We start from the raw sequence: 20,152 nt of genomic DNA, 5'->3' as shown, positions 1-20,152 counted from the left end.
GACCATGGGTCCGCAAATCTGGAGATGCCGTGCGGAACGGAAGCACGGAACGGAGTGCTTCCTGGGGTTCCGTTCAGTGCCTCCGCACCGCAAAAAAATAGAACTTGCTCTATCTTTTTGTGGAACTGACGGATCACGGACCCATTCAAGTGAATAGGTCCGCGATCCGCATGCGGCTGGCCCATGGTCGGTGCCCGTGCATTGCGGACCACAATTTGCCATCCTCCACGGGCACGGAGGGGAAACGGTCATGTGAACGAGTCCTTAGGCTGTTTTATAGTACAATATATATTTGATTTATGTATATTTATAGTCTGAATCACTTTTCTTATGCTCTTTATAAATGGTTCTGGACATTTAAAAGTCATTAGCTGATGTGATAGTGGAAGGGGGTGTCCTTTTTTGTTAATTTGTTTGTACGTGGGGCACCACGGTGTCTGGAAAAGTACTGGAACTGTGTATATCTTGCTCAGCATGCTTAGAGGGATGAGATAAAATAATCCAGGAAAGCTGGGTTGCTTCAAAAATTGCAGCATTTTTAACACAGTTTCATGTTTAGCCCCTTTAGGATCAGGCTATTTTTTACTCCCAGGCTTCCCAGAACCATAACGTTTTCATTTTTCCATTCACATATGAATGCCTGTTTTTTATGGGACAAGTGGTACTTTCTAATGTCATCATTTAATATTGCATACAATGTACTGAGAAACAAGGAAAAATTCCAAATAAGGTGGCATTGGGGAAAAAAATGCTATTCTGTCAAGTTTTCTGGGTTTTGCTTTTATGGCATTCACGTTTTTATCTCGATGGCTCAGTACAATTATGGCAATACCACATTTGTATAGTTTTTCATGCTTTTTAATACTGAAAAAAAAATTGAAACAGAATTAGTTTTCTATTTTTATCACCATATTCTGACTCCTACAACTTTCTTGTAGTTATGTGTATGGAACTGTGTGGGGGCTAATTTTTTGCAGGTCAATATGTACTTTTCATTGATACCATTTTGGGGTGTGTATGACTTTGTTCACCTTTTTATTCAATTTTGAGCTCTCAGATGCTGTGGTCAAATCAGGGGTTAAATTTGTGTGATCAACGTTATTAGCCCCAGGCACTTGGCGGCTATGGTGCCTGCTGGGCTCATGAGCAGGCGCCATCTTTAAATACTTGACTGCCGACATATATTTACATTAGGCGGCCGGGAAAGGGTTAATGTTGTAAAAAAAAATCAGGACTTGACCACACTATATGAATAATCTCATGGTCATTTCATGTACAACTTCAGCTTTATCTGATTCTAAAAGTTTGCAGGAACAATACAATCTTTTATGTAAAGATTTCAAGGGGTTGTTACTTTTAACATTGTTTGATCTGTTTCTAGTTGCTTACTAGAAAAACCCTTTGAAGAAGACATTCCCAGTAGTTGCAGTTTGTTTGATAGAGGGCTCTAAATCCCCTGTATAGTTACATTATAAAATGCTGAATAACACCAGTCACCACTAGAGGGAGCATAGGAGTTATTTGCATATGTTTTGTACATAGAATAGAATCATAAGACTGTGATTATCAATGTTTGTAGTCTTGTCTGAAATCCTTTGTTGATTTATTTATTTTGTTCAATACATGTGAAAACTTTATACAGTAAGCCCCTAAGATCCCTCTAGCGAGAATTCTGTCTATACTGAGGACTAGGTTTCCATTAACCCCCATCACTGATTTAAACGATTTGGGAGTAATAGTGAAACATGTCTTGTTTTTTCAAATTTATTTCGGTTTGTTCCTACATTTTCTCTAGATGCCTTTTATGGAGTACTGTGTATCGCGATGTCAGCCCTTGCATCTAAAATGGGAAGTGTGATCCAGGTAAATATTCTGTCATCTTAAAGGAAAAGGTTCACACTGTTAAACATTTTACATCTGGAAACAGTAATTTTCTGAAACTAAACTTACCTAAAAGTGTATTCTGCCACTAAAGACTATAAAATATATAGAAGTATTCTCACCCTGTCTATTATCTATCCAAGACCATATGCCATCTGTTGGGGTGTTGGGCTTCACAATGTCTCCAGTAACAAATATACAGAAAAATGTATGGTACAGCTCAATTCAAATAAAGTATAGGTTTTATTATAGACAAAATGAAAAAATATACTATGGATTCAAGAATTAAAAGTACATAAAACACTTATGCATTCTGAACAGAATAGTTTATTGTCATTGCATAAACTCATATGGTGCAAAAAAAATGGAATATAAACCCCCTAGGTTATGTTTACTAATGTTAATGTTGGGGTGGCTATTGCACCAAAGAAGAAAAACATTGTGAAAAGTGTGATATCGGCTACAAGCATTTCTGTCTTGTGCTTTAGGGTTGGAGGACCCAATTAGTATCCATTATTCCTCTCAATGACTATATTCACTATTAGGCTGTATAGGTCACTCAGGAACCAACTTTATTAGCAAGAGAGAATGAGTGTGCATGTAAATCCCAGCACACTTGAGTCATTCTGAAGTTAGAATATATCAGTAAAAAGGCTCTTAAAGATGTTTTCTAAGGGTGTACATCTCCTCCACAACAATCACAGCCCTGTATTTATAATGTAATTACAGAACTTGTTACTGCTGAATCTGTAAAATATTTATGACAATCTCAAATTTGTTGCAACATAAAGATAATGTGTCGGCAGAAAATGACCTATTGTTTAAGGACTTCCGCCAGCACGGTGGACTTGTGGTAGCGCGTATCCGGCAGGCTGTTCCCCCGCCGGAAAAGGCTACCGCAAGTGTGAAAGTAGTCTAAATCATATTTATAAACATATTTAATTATGTTATTTTCAATTTTCCATGTCAATGTCTATATTTAAACAAAAACTAAAAAAAAACTGCAGTTCTTGCACTGGTCACTAAGCCTAATAATAGGCGCTGATTCTTGGTCTGCACAGATCACTTTACTGCAGTTATATATCATTCTAATCCTGCCTATAATGATATCACCTCTATGTACAGATAAATCAGGATCCTCCATTCACAATAGGTGATTGTCAAACCTTATCTATTCTTTCCTTGTACAATGACCTCACAGAGCATGCCTAGAAAACTCTCCCATAAAAGTCAATGAGGTCTCCTCCTGTCCATTGCGTCTATGGACCATGGGACTGCCGTAAAGCAGTTTTCTTAATGCTTTCTAAATGTTGTTAAGGACAGCTCAGGCAAGATGGCCTCCCCCATAATCATGTTCAGAAAATAGAATAAAAAATCGACAATCAGAAAATAAAAACAGATTAGAAAAAATGGTCTTTAAAGAGACCCTCCAGCCAGAAGCTCAACATGATGGCTGCTTTTTAGCTTGGCTCCATAAGGGCAGAAAACTGTGATGTGTGACTGCAGTTTAGCCACAGTTCCTACAGGACTGTGAGGTAGTCTGAGATGCTGTCAGCGACATTACTAGAGTCTTCTGGGCCTCAGAGCAAGCTTTGAACTGGGCCCCTCCTGTGCATTATAAAAAATTTTTTATATGCTTCCTCCCCAAAACAGGTGTTAATGATGTAAACATCATTTTTTTTTGAGTATTTTGATGACTGACTTAGGCTACTTTCACACTAGCGTTTCACGGATCCGTTTGAAATGCATTTCAAATGGATCCGTCAATAAACTGACTAAACGGAGACAAACGGAAGTCATTCAAACGGATCCGTTCAAACGGATCCGTCTGTATTGCGGATCCGTTTGTCACATTTGTTTCCATTTTGCCATCCGGATCCGTTTTGGAATAAGTAGCATCTCTAGGCTCCATCTTCATGTATTCAGAACCCCAGGGTTGACATACTCCTATATTTCTCCAGGGCTATCTTGTTGAAATTCAAAGTTGGTCCGGCTTTGATAATGGACCACACCTTTCGGACTCTTGTACATGACCTTAAAGATGTATAGTGTTCGTTAGTGGGCAATATGTCCCTGATCGTGCGTACGGGAGTACAGAGCATCATGATGCTGACCATGTTGTGCCGCAAACTGGGCTATGGTCCCGCACTCATATGATCTATTAGTGCAAGACTATTTCCCCGCGGGCAGCTCGACTTGCACAGAATCATTGTACACTATAATGCTGTGTACTCTTGTGCGCACGATCAATGCTACTACGGGACATATGGCCCGCTCAGGGACCGTATGTCTCTTGGGGCATACAGTCGGGTGCAAGAGGCTTTAAAGGGGTTTTCTGATCTCATACAATGGGGGCATACCACTAAAATATGCCCACATTGTCTTATAGGTGCGGGTTCCACTGCTGGTACCCTCACATATATTGAGAACGGAGCCAAGAAAGTGGATGAGGTCGCACTGCGCCGCCGCCCTCCATTCATTTCTATGGGAGAGGCGGGGATTAGCACTTGGTGGTGGACGTACCACGGGAAATTTGTTGTCCTCCAGCCACAGTACTCCCCGCTCCGTTCTCGATATAGGTGCGGGTCCTACCAATGTTACCCACACCTATCAGACAATGGGGGCATATTTAAGCAAAATCCCCCCATTGTCTATGTGAATACCCCTTTTAAAAACTGCATGTCCCTTGCGTGTCCCTTGTGGTAATCACACTAGTTATATTAGAGCGTCATCGGGAAAATCATTAAACGGTAAAATTACAATTTATTAATGAATTCCTGATGATGCTGATGGACCGTGACTCCCACAAGGGCTCATATGAAAGGGCACAAGATTGAACAATGAACAAGCATTTGCTTGTTCATGTGCCAATCATAGGGTCTACGATCAATAAAGAGCCAAAAGATAGCTCAATATTGATGGTCATGTTAATTACAACATCGGCACTAATGCTGTTTTGATATAAAAACTACCTGTTATAATAAACGCACAGTAGTGAGACTAGGGTAGTTTTTATTTCAACACAGCTGCAGTGCCAAGGTTACCCTGTACAGGACAATAAAAAGAAAGACACAGCTTGTAGAGTAAAGTATAAATAAAGTTTTATTTTTTTAACAATAAAAAACTAAAATAAATATAAACAAAAAATCTATAATTGTTGAAAATGGTGAGGGGAGGTGGACTGTCGTGGACTAGATGGTCTGGAGCTGGCGATGGTAGCTCCCCTGTCCTGGCGATCTACTGAGGTGAAACTACGGGCCACAGGAAAGGATGCAGGGCATAATTGTGGGGTGTGGAGAAAGGAAGGGTCTGATGAGGAGGGGACCCGAGCATGTGTAGAGGTGGAGGGAGTTTGAAAAGAAGTAGGAGGAAAATACTGAGCAGGAGAAGAATAAGAAAGAGAAGGTAACACATGCTCGGGGGGGGTGGGAAGGGAAAGGTTGGCGGTACTGGCCACTGGAGTGGGATGGGGGGTAGGTGTGGGATGGGGGATAGGTGTGGGATGGGGGTGGGGGTTGGGGGCGGTGCATAATTTCCCATGACCCGTTCTCTAGCATGATCTTAAACTCATGTAACTGCTCGAGCGTCATTGAGTCCATCAAACTGATCATGCTTAGCCCATAATGGTAGTTTGGGCTGCGTTGAAACGCCGACTCCGCCCCCCTCCCAGCGGCGAATCAAGTCAGCACCAAACTCCATCTGATGTTGGGCAAAACCTTCTAGAGCGTCGGAAACGACCTCTACAAGGTTTGCATAATCAGCTCGATTTGGCCTACCGGATCTCTGCCCGCTCACCAGGGCTCTCAAATTTTGGCGAAAACCTAAAAGCCTCTGATGAGCGGAGGGATTCGGTAGGGGACCCGGATTATCCTGAGCCGATACATGAGGGACAGGAGGGCTGGCGCTGGCGATCTGTTCCGGTTCCGCCTCAGGAGGTTGTTCAGGCTCCCGAGTGACGGTGGCAGTTCTGTAGGAAAAAAATAAGGAAAGTTAGGAATTGTTCTTTAAATAAAACATCCATGTTCTATGCTATGTCTACCGTATACCATAGGGGACTGGCCAAAACAGGGGAGCCAAACACTCCGCTGTCTCAGACAGCCCCTTACACTCAGACGGAGAGAATAGTTGTCCCTCTGACCATAAGGGACTGGCCAAAACAGGGGAGCCAAATGCTCCGCTGTTTCAGACAGCCCCTCACGCTCAGACGGAGAGAGCAGTTGCCCCTCTGACTGTAGGGGGCTGGCCAAAACAGGGGAGCCAAACATTCCGCTGTATCAGACAGCCCCTTACACTCAGACGGAGAGAATAGTTGTCCCTCTGACTGTAGGGGACTGGCCAAAACAGGGGAGCCAAACACTCCGCTGTCTCAGACAGCCCCTTACACTCAGACGGAGAGAATAGTTGTCCCTCTGACTGTAGGGGACTGGCCAAAACAGGGGAGCCAAACACTCCGCTGTCTCAGACAGCCCCTTACACTCAGACGGAGAGAACAGTTGTCCCTCTGACTGTAGGGGAATGGCCAAAACAGGGGAGCCAAACACTCCGCTGTCTCAGACAGCCCCTTACACTCAGACGGAGAGAACAGTTGTCCCTCTGACTGTAGGGGACTGGCCAAAACAGGGGAGCCAAACACTCCGCTGTCTCAGACAGCCCCTTACACTCAGACGGAGAGAACAGTTGTCCCTCTGACTGTAGGGGACTGGCCAAAACAGGGGAGCCAAACACTCCGCTGTCTCAGACAGCCCCTTACACTCAGACGGAGAGAACAGTTGTCCCTCTGACTGTAGGGGACTGGCCAAAACAGGGGAGCCAAACACTCCGCTGTCTCAGACAGCCCCTTACACTCAGACGGAGAGAACAGTTGTCCCTCTGACAGTAGGGGACTGGCCAAAACAGGGGAGCCAAACACTCCGCTGTCTCAGACAGCCCCTTTACAAAAAAATGTTTAACAGTTGTTAAAAATGTTTACCTTCTTGGTGCCATCGCCCTTCGTAGGAACCCCAGGGCCGCCGTATGGATTTATGGGGTCCCTGTGGTTCCTCCGGAGACATCCGGGGCCTGAACCTCCTTGTTATAATCCCTCCTGAAGCGGTCCCGGATAGATCGCCAACGCGTTGTAACCTGTTTGACTATAGAAAAAAACATAAAAAATTAAATCAGCATGATGAAAGGAAAAGAACAATATTAATGTATTAAAATACATATTGCTTTACTTACCATATTTTTCCTGAGCCGACGCATTTAGATCCCCCGAGGTCTCAAAAACTTCCTCACAGATGTCCCTCCAGAGCCGCTGGGTCAGATTATGATCAGCGTGGTGGCGGTCGGAGTGGTCCCATAATGCTGGACGCGCCTCCACCAGTTGGATGAGGAGCAGGTTATCTATGGTAGGAACCCCGAACTCCTCATCTTCCCTGGTGGAGCCTACGGAACCCTGAAAAAAAGGAAATACAAAATTAAATATTAATCCTAATACAAAATGCAAATTAAAACTACTTAATTCAAGACTTACACGTCTACGACCGCCACGCTCATTCCTGCGGACTCTGGAGGCGACTGGGGGATCCTCGCTGGCGGCTCTAGGTGCAGATTGCTGAAACAAACATTATTTTTTTTTTTTTTATATATATATTTAAATAAAAAAAATAATTATATATATATATATATATATATATATATATATACAGGGAGTGCAGAATTATTAGGCAAGTTGTATTTTTGAGGATTAATTTTATTATTGAACAACAACCATGTTCTCAATGAACCCAAAAAACTCATTAATATCAAAGCTGAATATTTTTGGAAGTAGTTTTTAGTTTGTTTTTAGTTTTAGCTATTTTAGGGGGATATCTGTGTGTGCAGGTGACTATTACTGTGCATAATTATTAGGCAACTTAACAAAAAACAAATATATAACCATTTCCATTATTTATTTTTACCAGTGAAACCAATATAACATCTCAACATTCACAAATATACATTTCTGACATTCAAAAACAAAACAAAAACAAATCAGTGACCAATATAGCCACCTTTCTTTGCAAGGACACTCAAAAGCCTGCCATCCATGGATTCTGTCAGTGTTTTGATCTGTTCACCATCAACATTGCGTGCAGCAGCAACCACAGCCTCCCAGACACTGTTCAGAGAGGTGTACTGTTTTCCCTCCTTGTAAATCTCACATTTGATGATGGACCACAGGTTCTCAATGGGGTTCAGATCAGGTGAACAAGGAGGCCATGTCATTAGATTTTCTTCTTTTATACCCTTTCTTGCCAGCCACGCTGTGGAGTACTTGGACGCGTGTGATGGAACATTGTCCTGCATGAAAATCATGTTTTTCTTGAAGGATGCAGACTTCTTCCTGTACCACTGCTTGAAGAAGGTGTCTTCCAGAAACTGGCAGTAGGACTGGGAGTTGAGCTTGACTCCATCCTCAACCCGAAAAGGCCCCACAAGCTCATCTTTGATGATACCAGCCCAAACCAGTACTCCACCTCCACCTTGCTGGCGTCTGAGTCGGACTGGAGCTCTCTGCCCTTTACCAATCCAGCCACGGGCCCATCCATCTGGCCCATCAAGACTCACTCTCATTTCATCAGTCCATAAAACCTTAGAAAAATCAGTCTTCAGATATTTCTTGGCCCAGTCTTGACGTTTCAGCTTGTGTGTCTTGTTCAGTGGTGGTCGTCTTTCAGCCTTTCTTACCTTGGCCATGTCTCTGAGTATTGCACACCTTGTGCTTTTGGGCACTCCAGTGATGTTGCAGCTCTGAAATATGGCCAAACTGGTGGCAAGTGGCATCTTGGCAGCTGCACGCTTGACTTTTCTCAGTTCATGGGCAGTTATTTTGCGCCTTGGTTTTTCCACACGCTTCTTGCGACCCTGTAGACTATTTTGAATGAAAAACTTGATTGTTCGATGATCACGCTTCAGAAGCTTTGCAATTTTAAGAGTGCTGCATCCCTCTGCAAGATATCTCACTATTTTTGACTTTTCTGAGCCTGTCAAGTCCTTCTTTTGACCCATTTTGCCAAAGGAAAGGAAGTTGCCTAATAATTATGCACACCTAATATAGGGTGTTGATGTCATTAGACCACACCCCTTCTCATTACAGAGATGCACATCACCTAATATGCCTAATTGGTAGTAGGCTTTCGAGCCTATACAGCTTGGAGTAAGACAACATGCATAAAGAGGATGATGTGGTCAAAATACTCATTTGCCTAATAATTCTGCACGCAGTGTATATATATATACATACAGTGGGATGCGAAAGTTTGGGCAACCTTGTTAATCGTCATGATTTTCCTGTATAAATCATTGGTTGCTACGATAAAAAATGTCAGTTAAATATATCATATAGGAGACACACACAGTGATATTTGAGAAGTGAAATGAAGTTTATTGGATTTACAGAAAGTGTGCTATAATTGTTTAAACAAAATTAGGCAGGTGCATAAATTTGGGCACTGTTGTCATTTTATTGATTCCAAAACCTTTAGAACTAATTATTGGAACTCAAATTGGCTTGGTAAGCTCAGTGACCCCTGACCTACATACACAGGTGAATCCAATTATGAGAAAGAGTATTTTAGGGGGTCAATTGTAAGTTTCCCTCCTCTTTTCATTTTCTCTGAAGAGTAGCAACATGGGGGTCTCAAAACAACTCTCAAATGACCTGAAGACAAAGATTATTCACCATCATGGTTTAGGGGAAGGATACAGAAAGCCGTCTCAGAGATTTCAGCTTCTGTTTCCACAGTTAGGAACATATTGAGGAAATGGAAGACCACAGGCTCAGTTCAAGTTAAGGCTCGAAGTGGCAGACCAAGAAAAATCTCGGATAGACAGAAGCGACGAATGGTGAGAACAGTCAGAGTCAACCCACAGACCAGCACCAAAGACCTACAACATCATCTTGCTGCAGATGGAGTCACTGTGCATCGTTCAACCATTCGGCGCACTTTACACAAGGAGATGCTGTATGCGAGAGTGATGCAGAGGAAGCCTTTTCTCCGCTTGAGGTGGGCTAAAGCCCATTTGGACAAGCCAGCTTCATTTTGGAATAAGGTGCTGTGGACTGATGAAACTAAAATTTATTTTTTTGACCATAACAAGGGGCGTTATGCATGGAGGAAAAAGAACACAGCATTCCAAGAAAAACACCTGCTACCTACAGTAAAATATGGTGGTGGTTCCATCATGCTGTGGGGCCAGTGCAGGGACTGGGAATCTTGTCAAAGTTGAGGGACGCATGGATTCCACTCAGTATCAGCAGATTCTGGAGACCAATGTCCAGGAATCAGTGACAAAGCTGAAACTGCGCCGGGGCTGGATCTTTCAACAAGACAACGACCCTAAACACTGCTCAAAATCCACTAAGGCATTTATGCAGAGGAACAAGTACAATGTTCTGGAATGGCCATCTCAGTCCCCAGACCTGAATATAATAGAAAATCTGTGGTGTGACTTAAAGAGAGCTGTCCATGCTCGGAAGCCATCAAACCTGAATGAACTAAAGATGTTTTGTAAAGAGGAATGGTCCAAAATACCTTCAACCAGAATCCAGACTCTCATTGGAGCCTACAGGAAGCGTTTAGAGGCTGTAATTTCTGCAAAAGGAGGATCTACTAAATATTGATTTTATTTCTTTTTTGTGGTGCCCAAATTTATGCACCTGCCTAATTCTGTTTAAACTATTATAGCACACTTTCTGTAAATCCAATAAACTTCATCTCACTTCTCAAATATCACTGTGTGTGTCTCCTATATGATATATTTACCTGACATTTTTTATCGTAACAACCAACGATTTATACAGGAAAATCATGACGATTAACAAGGTTGCCCAAACTTTCGCATCCCACTGTATATATATATGTAAGTATATATATATATATATATATATATATATATACTTACTTCTTGACAGCCCCGGTCCGGGCTTGGTCCACCTCCCCTGGACGCTGGTGATGCAGCAGGTGAGCCGGCCCTGGCAGGTGAGCCGGCCACAGATGGAGAGCCCTCCGCAGATGATGATGAAGAAATCTATAATAAGAGCACATACTGATTAATGCAACGAATCAAACAGTACAAACTCCAAGCGTTGATTTTATACTTACCGGCCACTCAATACACCAGCGCCTTCTGGGTGGGTTTTTCCAGTCAATTTTTGACTTCTTTGATGACATCTGTAGGCAACAGAATACCAGACAAAATGCAGATAACGTTAAACGAACTTGTTTAGAGCACTATTTCCACATATATCAACATTTATTTTTTATTTTTTTATAATACTTACTTTTTAAAATATAGTTTGGTGCTTGCCCACCGCAGAACTTTCTTATTTCCAATGATTTTTTTTTTTTTTGGAACGACCCTAATAATAAAATGATTAAAAAAATTAATCCGACAGGAGCCATAATCCCCCCGAGTGCCATAAACACCCCCAGAGACAGCAGCCCCGCATAGTGCCAGCAGCCCCCCCATAGTGCCAGCAGCCCCCCACAGTGACATCAGCCCCCCAGTTCCAAACAACCTTCCCACAGTGCCCTCAGCCCCCCCAATGCCAGCCACACACACCCCCGCAGTGCCAGCAGCAACCACAGTTCCAGCCACATAAACCCCGCCAGTGACAGACGCACCGCACAGTTCCAGCCACATAAACCCCGCCAGTGCCAGAAGCACCGCACAGTTCCAGCCACAAACACCCCTGCAGTGCCAGAAGCACTGCATTCACAGTTCCAGCCACAAACACCCCTGCAGTGCCAGCAGACCCCCCAATTCCAGCCACACACACCCCCGCAGTGCCAGCAGCAACCACAGTTCCAGCCACATAAACACCGCCAGTGCCAGAAGCACCGCACAGTTCCAGCCACAAACATAATCGCAGTGCCAGCAGACCCCCCCAGTTCCAGCCACACCCCCCCCAGTGCCATCAGCCCCCCCAGTGCCAGAAGCCCCCCATAAAGGCAGCCTCCACCACCAGTGCCAGCAGCCCCCACTGTTCCAGACACACACACCCCTTCCCAAGTGCCAGCAGCCCCCCCCACCCTAGAAATAGATAGAAAAAAAAGAAAGATATACAAACAGACAAAACTTCACTTACCAGTCTCACCAAGTCGACAATCCAAAATGGCCGACGATGAGGGGGAGGGACAGGAAGTTACTGGTCATGCGCAGAGACGTGAACGGTTTCTAACGGATCCGTGTCAAAGCGGAGCCAAGACAAACCGATCCGTCCCCATTGACTTTCATTGTAAGTCTGGACGGATCCGTTTGGCTCCGCACGGCCAAGCGGACACGAAAACGCTGCAAGCTGCGTTCGGATGTCCGCTTGCTGAGCGGAGCGGAGGCTGAACGCTGTCAGACTGATACATTCTGATCGGATCCGCATCCACTCAGAATGCATTGGGGCCGTACGGATGCGTTCGGGGCCGCTTGTGAGAGCCTTCAAACGAAGCTCACAAGCGGAACCCCGAACGCAAGTGTGAAAGTAGCCCAAGAGGATACATTATTTACTTCACCAAATATATTAATATCTACTGTAAACATTCTGTTTAGTTAGGTCATAGTCTAGTGTAAATGTTGCCACCAGTCAGTCCACGGTCTTGTGTAAACACCCTTACCAGTTAGTCCACGGACTAGTGTAAACACCTCCACCAGTCAGTCCACAGTCTTCTAGTATAAACACCTCCACCAGTCAGTCCACAGTCTAGTGTAAACACATCCACCAGTCAGTCCACAGTCTTCTAGTATAAACACCTCCACCAGTCAGTCCACAGTCTAGTATAAACACCTCCACCAGTCAGTCCACAGTCTTCTAGTATAAACACCTCCACCAGTCAGTCCACAGTCTAGTGTAAACACATCCACCAGTCAGTCCACAGTCTTCTAGTATAAACACCTCCACCAGTCAGTCCACAGTCTAGTATAAACACCTCTACCAGTCAGTCCACAGTCTTCTAGTATAAACACCTCCACCAGTCAGTCCACAGTCTAGTGTAAACACATCCACCAGTCAGTCCACAGTCTTCTAATATAAACACCTCCACCAGTCAGTCCACAGTCTAGTATAAACACCTCCACCAGTCAGTCCACAGTCTTCTAGTATAAACACCTCCACCAGTCAGTCCACAGTCTAGTATAAACACCTCCACCAGTCAGTCCACAGACTTCTAGTATAAACACCTCCACCAGTCAGTCCACAGTCTAGTGTAAACACATCCACCAGTCAGTCCACAGTCTTCTAGTATAAACACCTCCACCAGTCAGTCCACAGTCTAGTATAAACACCTCCACCAGTCAGTCCACAGACTTCTAGTATAAACACCTCCACCAGTCAGTCCACAGTCTAGTATAAACACCTCCACCAGTCAGTCCAAAGTCTTCTAGTATAAACACCTCCACCAGTCAGTCCACAGTCTAGTGTAAACACATCCACCAGTCAGTCCACAGTCTTCTAGTATAAACACCTCCACCAGTCAGTCCACAGTCTTGTATAAACACCTCCACCAGTCAGTCCACAGACTTCTAGTATAAACACCTCCACCAGTCAGTCCACAGTCTAGTATAAACACCTCCACCAGTCAGTCCACAGTCTAGTGTAAACACATCCACCAGTCAGTCCACAGTCTAGTGTAAACACATCCACCAGTCAGTCCACAGTCTAGTATAAACACTGCTGTTGGTCAGTCCACATTGTAGTGTAAATGCTGCTGCCAGTTAGTCCATAGTCTAGTGTAAACACTATTGCTTATCACTAGACCATGTGGCCATATCCTTAGTGTTGCCACCGGTTAGTCCACAGTTGAGTGTAAACACCTCCACTGGTTAATCCACAGTTGAGTGTAAACGCTGCTGCCGGTTAGTCCATAGTCTAGTGTAAATGTTGCTGAGAGTCAGTCCACAATCTAGTCTAAACACTACTGCCAGTCAGTTCATAGTCTGGTGTAAACACTGTCACCCGTCAGTTCCCAGTCTAGTGTAAATGCTGATGCTGGTCAGTCTACAGTCTAGTGTTAACGCTGCTGCCAGTCAGTTCACAGTGTAGCGTAAATGCTGCAGCCAGTAAGTCTATAGTCTAGTTTAAATACTGCTACGAGTCATTCACCAGTCTATTGTAAGCACTCCTGCTGGTTTGTCCATAGGCTAGAGTAAGTGCTGCCAGTGGTCAGTCAGTCCACTTTTATCATGCGTACTTAAAATGTATTGCCCTTTAAGAATCTATAGTGGCCTAATTAAAATATACAATGCTTTTGCATAGATTGAGAATGAAGACATGCTTTGTAAATCCATCTAAAGGAATATTAGCTCGGCAAGGCAATAGATAACCCCTAATACAATGTGCCCCAATTAGGAATTATTGATAATGTGATATAAGTTGTTTGTGCCAATGTAACACAGTCGAGTGAATTTATCGTTTCCTCCATTCCAATTTTGTTGCATATTAAGGTCACAAACACTGTGTTTGCAAATTTGTAAACATCACTAGCGACAAATTTTGTCAGAAATGGCATTTTTATTCCGCCCTCTCCACTTTCCTAAAAAAGGGGCATGGCAAGGGAGGGTGCAGGCCTAGCAGGCCCCACAAAATGTATCTTCATTTATGCCAGTTTTCTGGTGCAAATTAAGACAGAGGTCTACAGTAGCTTGCAGCTGCCATAGATTTTATTGTGGTGCACTGACGCCGAAAGGCTTGAAACACTGGCCTTTGATAAATCTTCCCCAGTATGTATTTTTCTGAGAGGAATATCTTGCAGTGTAGGAAATATAGTATATCTTTCTAATGGCGTCAGCAGTGCTGTATTGCAGCATTGTCCATCTGTGACCCTGGCTCCCACTCCTGTACATGCTATGACAGTCTCCATAGTCCTCACCTCTCCAGAGTAGTGATTATATACTTTGAACCAGAGGGGTTTACCATGCCACTGCCGCTGGCTGCCTAGATCCTGGAATACACTGCAAAATACAGAGAGGAGGAGAAGAGTACTGTATCTGCATGTGTCTGAACTGCTGCCTGATCTACTTATCTGTTAGAGTGTCTGTAGCTTTACCACTTCACTGGCAAGCATGGCGCCGCACAGGACTCGAGCACTCCGATGTGCATGCAAGAGAGGTGGAGACTGAGGAGAGAGAAGACTGACTGCCATGGACAGCTGTGCTCCGTATTGTCCCGGTTGCACCCCTGATCCCCGGGTCCGCAAAAAAAAAACGGAAGTTACTCTGTGTGCATTCCGTGTCCGCATTTCTGTTCCGCAAAAAAATAGAACATGTCCTATTATTGCCTGCATTACGGACAAGGATAGGACTGTTTTTTTAGTGGCAAGGTGTTCCGTTTCGCAAAATACAGAATGCTCATGGACATCATCCGTATTTTTTGTGGATCCGTTTTTTGCGGACCGCAAAATACATACGGTCGTGTGCATGAGGCCTTATGCTGACGAAACAACTGGTTTGCATGAGTGACATGGTGGAATTTAAGTATGGTCCCTAATCAAAGGTACCTTACCATTGTGATTCTCCAAATCTTGAAATTGCCTCCAGGGGTAAGGAAATGTTCCTTAAGGCTGGATTCACAGGTCCGTTGAACACGATCTGTGTGATACCGGCCTGGATTTCTTCTGAGTGCAGGAGCGCACGGCGTCATTGGTTGCTATGACGCCGTGTGCTTACTGCTGCTGCCGCAGTACAGTAGTACACTGGTATGTTCTATACCAGTGCATTACTGTACTGCGGCGGCAGCAGGAAGCGCACGGCGTCATAGCAACCAACATGTGAATCCAGCCTAAGAGAGGAGACACGCTATGTAATGTGGCATATAAAGCCTCTTCTTACCAACTCCCAGTAACGTCTTTTATTTTATTGTAAAAGCTCTAGGATTTGCCCCTTACAATCTATGGTTACAAGTTATCCAATAACAGTTTGCCACGTATTAAACAGTGTGCCATATGGAAGTGGTTAGCATTGCATTTGAAGCTAAGAATTCCTTTTTCTGAATGTATGCGATGCTGTATATAATGGAGACCCCTAGTCTATAAATGCAGGTTAAATTAGCATTGATAGGTATATTCTGTGTCTAGTAATAATAGTAATAATAATAATTAGTGCCCAATGACATTGCAGTCATAAGTCAGCTGTATTCATGAGAATAGGGCTCTCACCGCCCCGTCCACCCCTCTCACTGGTGATTGGAAGCTAACTATGTATCTGCATCAGAGGCGTATCTAGTGAAAATGGCGCCTATGGCAAGCACTGTAACTGCGCCCCTGTCAAAATATTTTAAACCCATCTTTCAGATAACCTTAACAAAAAAAAAAAACACGATAGCTCTTTTGTAGAACCCCCATAAAAACTTACAGTTACTTGACTTGGCCCTTGGGGATCTCGGACGCCACTTCAACACTTTGGCCGGGGGCTCGGCGGAGCTGATGTTGTGCTTTAACCTAATGAGAAAGATTTCATAATAAGGATTTGGAGAAAGGGCAGAGGGATAGCAGAGCAGGGAGAGGCTGGTGCTGCTACTAGGGGGTCATACCATGGGGGAGTAATAAAGCCCACCATAATGCCCCCCCAGTAGTAATAATTCTCCTTATAATATGCAAAACATTTGTAATGCCCCCAGTTGAGCTAATGTTCCCATAATGTGCCAATATAAAATACCCCTTCTCAGTGCCCCCGTAGATGACCCCCATAGTGCCCCCCCCTTCCCCATAGTACCCACCATAATGTGTCCCAGTATAAAATGCCCCTATACAGAGCCCCCATATAAAATATCTTCTTTTTTAGCCTCAGTAGATGCCCCTATAGTGCCCCCCAATAATCTGCAGTAAGATGTGCCCCCATAGATGCCCCCAATCATGTGCCAGTAATAAGAGCCCCCCCACCATCATGTGCCAGTAGCCAGAGCCCCCCCATATCATGTCAGTAGCCAGAGCCCCCCCATATCATGTGTCAGTAGCCAGAGCCCCCCATATCATGTGCCAGTAGCCAGAGTGCCCCCAATCATGTGCCAGAAATAAGAGCCCCCCCACCATCATGTGCCAGTAGCCAGAGCCCCCCATATCATATGCCAGTAGCCAGAGCCCCCCCATATCATGTGCCAGTAGCCCCCCTTATGTGCCAGTAGCCCCCCTATGTGCCAGTAGCCCTCCTTATCATGTGCCAGTAGCCCCCCTTATCATGTGCCAGTAGCCCCCTTATCATGTGCCAGTAGCCCCCCTTATCATGTGCCAGTAGCCCCCCTTATCATGTGCCAGTAGCCCCCCATATCATGTGCCAGTAGCCAGAGCCCCCCCCATATCATGTGCCAGTAGCCAGAGCCCCCCCCCACCATCATGTGCCAGTAGCCAGAGCCCCCCCATATCATGTGTCAGTAGCCAGAGCCCCCCCATATCATGTGTCAGTAGCCAGAGTGCCCCCATATCATGTGCCAGTAGCCAGAGTGCCCCCATATCATGTGCCAGTAGCCCCCCATATCATGTGCCAGTAGCCCCCCTTATCATGTGCCAGCCCAGTAGTCCCCCCTTATCATGTGCCAGCCCAGTAGTCCCCCCTTATCATGTGCCAGCCCAGTAGTCCCCCCTTATCATGTGCCAGCCCAGTAGCCCCCCTTATCATGTGCCAGCCCAGCCCAGTAGTCCCCCCTTATGTGCCAGCCCAGTAGCCCCCCTTATGTGCCAGCCCAGTAGCCCCCCTTATCATGTGCCAGCCCAGTATTGTACCTATATAAAAAAATAAAAAAAAATAATACACTTATACTTACCTCCAGCAATGCGATGCGATGCAGGCCACCTCTTCCGTCTGTGTGTCCCTCGCTATACGGCTCAGGCGACGCGATGACGTCATCGCGCCATCACCGGCCTCTGATAGGCTGCCAGCACTAAGCCGGCAGCCTATCAGAGGAACAGGAGGGGACACACCTCTCCCTCCTCTGCCGCAGCACAGACAGGCATCTGTATTGCCGTCCTGAGGACGGCAATACAGATGACTATGGAGATGAGCGCTTCCGCAATGGAGGCGCTCATCTCCTGCTCTGCCCTGCCGCCGGCCGCGGCCGCCCCCACTTGTCACCAGGGCCGCAGCGCTGGGGTGCGGGGCCCGGGCACCCACTGCACCCCGTGTAGGATCGGCCCTGGTCGCCCCCCCCCGCTTGGCGCCTATGGCACTAGCCATGGCTGCCATAGCTTGGATACGCCACTGATCTGCATGTATACAGTGCAGACATCAATCACGGCTGACAGCGCAGAGGAAGTGGCAGTGCATTTTCCGTGAATACCGCAGACTCAGTATCAGTCCTTATTATTCTTTGAGCTAGTTTGGCTAATAGCGTCATGTATCTGTTCCTATAATTTGCCGTCCTAAGGCAGAATAGCATAATACCATTAATTTTCCTTGAAATTGATAGATAAAAACTGCCCAATTTCCCCACTCTCAGCTCTCAAGACCGCACTAAAAGACCAGACTGCTATTCTGTTCTAACCTAATGGAGAGGACTCATGTGCGCATGCACAGCAGTCCTGACAATGTATTTTAATGCAGCTCTGAGCGCTGGCAGTGGGGCAACGGGGGGCAGTATGGAAATAAAACATAGCAATCTTGACTTCGTATGTGCAGTACTACTCATGTATTACGGTAGATGGATAAAATCGGGTGACAGGTTCCCTTTAATCCCTTAGTGACCACCCATACGTGTTTTTACAGTGGTCACTAAGGGGCCTTGGGCTGGAGCACTGCCTTTATACGGCGGCACTTCAGCTTAAGTTAGCGATAAAATCAAGCGCTGTAGCTCCGTGCCCGCAGCTACCAAAGGTAGTTGAGGGCTCGGGGCAGTGATCAGAGACCGTGACAAGCGGTCTCTCATCACGTGATCGCCGTGATACACTTTATCACTGCGATCACAGAAAATGCCAGCAGCGGAGCTGCCCGCACTAAACTTTCTCCCTCCTTTCATGTAAGAGAGGAGGGAGAAAGTCTCCGGTGCAGCGATCGGGTCCCCCAGCGCTTCTGGCCCTAAGCTGGGTCCCAATCCTCACCCCCCAGCCCCCCTTACCCTCAAGAAAGATGGCGGCGGCGCCTCGGCGCATGCGCAGACTGAAAGCCGGCCGCCGCCGCTCACCGCTGCTCACCGCAGCTCTCAGTAAGGTCTCTCTCCTCAGGAGAGGAGAGAGAAGTTCAAATTATGCCCCGATCGGGTCCCCCAGCACCCCGATTTAATCAGATGTGTTAAATAAAGTTATTAGGGCTCCCCCACATCTAAATAAATAAAATAAAAAGTTCAAATTTTTTGTAAGTGCAGCCAAAAAAAAAAGAAAAGATGTGGAAATATATTTCTGATAAAAATATTGAATAGTATTTATGTATTTATGTGAAATATTTAGAGCCTACAATAACCCAAAAACTGAACCTCACTCCCCAACTTACTGCAACTTGTACAAAAAAAGAGCAAGGATTTAACAAGGTAAAAAAATCATCCATTGCTGGGACGCTGTGAATAAGAGCTAGGTAGTTGTTCAACACTAGGGGACAGCAATTGCACCTGCAACCACTCCAATATTCACAGCTTCTGTTAATTGTCTGTTACCTGCTGTATATGGTCACATTATCCCCCAATGTGATTCTCCACATTGCAGAGCCCTTTTGTGGCCCAGTCTCCATGTTCTGTCCCTTTTGAGTCTCACCTGTAATGATTATGTGATTTATATTGAATAAAATGAGATTTTTTTACCTTGTTAAATCCTTGCTCTTTTTGTGTACATGTATGTGAAATATTGCAGTTGAAAATAGGAAAATGTGCCAATTTTTACAAATTTGCATAAATTTGCACTTTTTTAAATAAAGATACACATATTTTATAAGTAGAATTTTACCACCTAAGTAAAATACAATATGTGACGAGGAAAACAATGTCAGAATTATTTTGATGAGCAAGTTATTCTAAGCTAAAATGACACGTCAGATTTCCAAAATTTGGCTTGGTCATTAAGGCCCAAACAGGCTTGGTCACTAAAGGGTTAATGAGTGTATATATAGCTGTATGTGTAGTATACAGTATCAGACCCAGGGGAAAACACTGTGCATTGTATACCATGAAACACAGGATTCTTTTGCAAATATATTTTGTATGTACCATATGTATCCAGCTGTATTTAAATAATGAAATACTTGGCAGCTTTTCAAGTTACTGTATATAAGGCAACGGTCACAGATTGTAGTTGCAGCACAAAGCGCTTAATGCAGCATGACATCCAACAAGGAAGAAAAGCATAAA

The 20,152-nt window shown here is 44.8% G+C and overlaps 1 protein-coding gene across 1 annotated transcript in view; it reads left to right on the top strand.

The window, feature by feature from the left end:
* Positions 1–20,152, top strand: part of LOC120978832 (sodium-coupled monocarboxylate transporter 1-like) — a 74,169-nt gene that overhangs the window by 39,967 nt on the left and 14,050 nt on the right. Inside the window, exon 10 of the mRNA XM_040407206.1 lies at positions 1,796–1,863. Coding sequence (XP_040263140.1) covers positions 1,796–1,863 — 68 coding nt within the window. The remainder of the gene's footprint in view (positions 1–1,795; positions 1,864–20,152) is intronic.

The sequence above is a fragment of the Bufo bufo genome, chromosome 1 (genome assembly GCF_905171765.1).
Source record: "Bufo bufo chromosome 1, aBufBuf1.1, whole genome shotgun sequence".
NCBI lineage: Eukaryota > Metazoa > Chordata > Amphibia > Anura > Bufonidae > Bufo > Bufo bufo.
The sequence above is the reverse complement of the archived record's forward strand: the minus strand, read 5'-3'. Positions and strand labels throughout refer to the sequence as shown.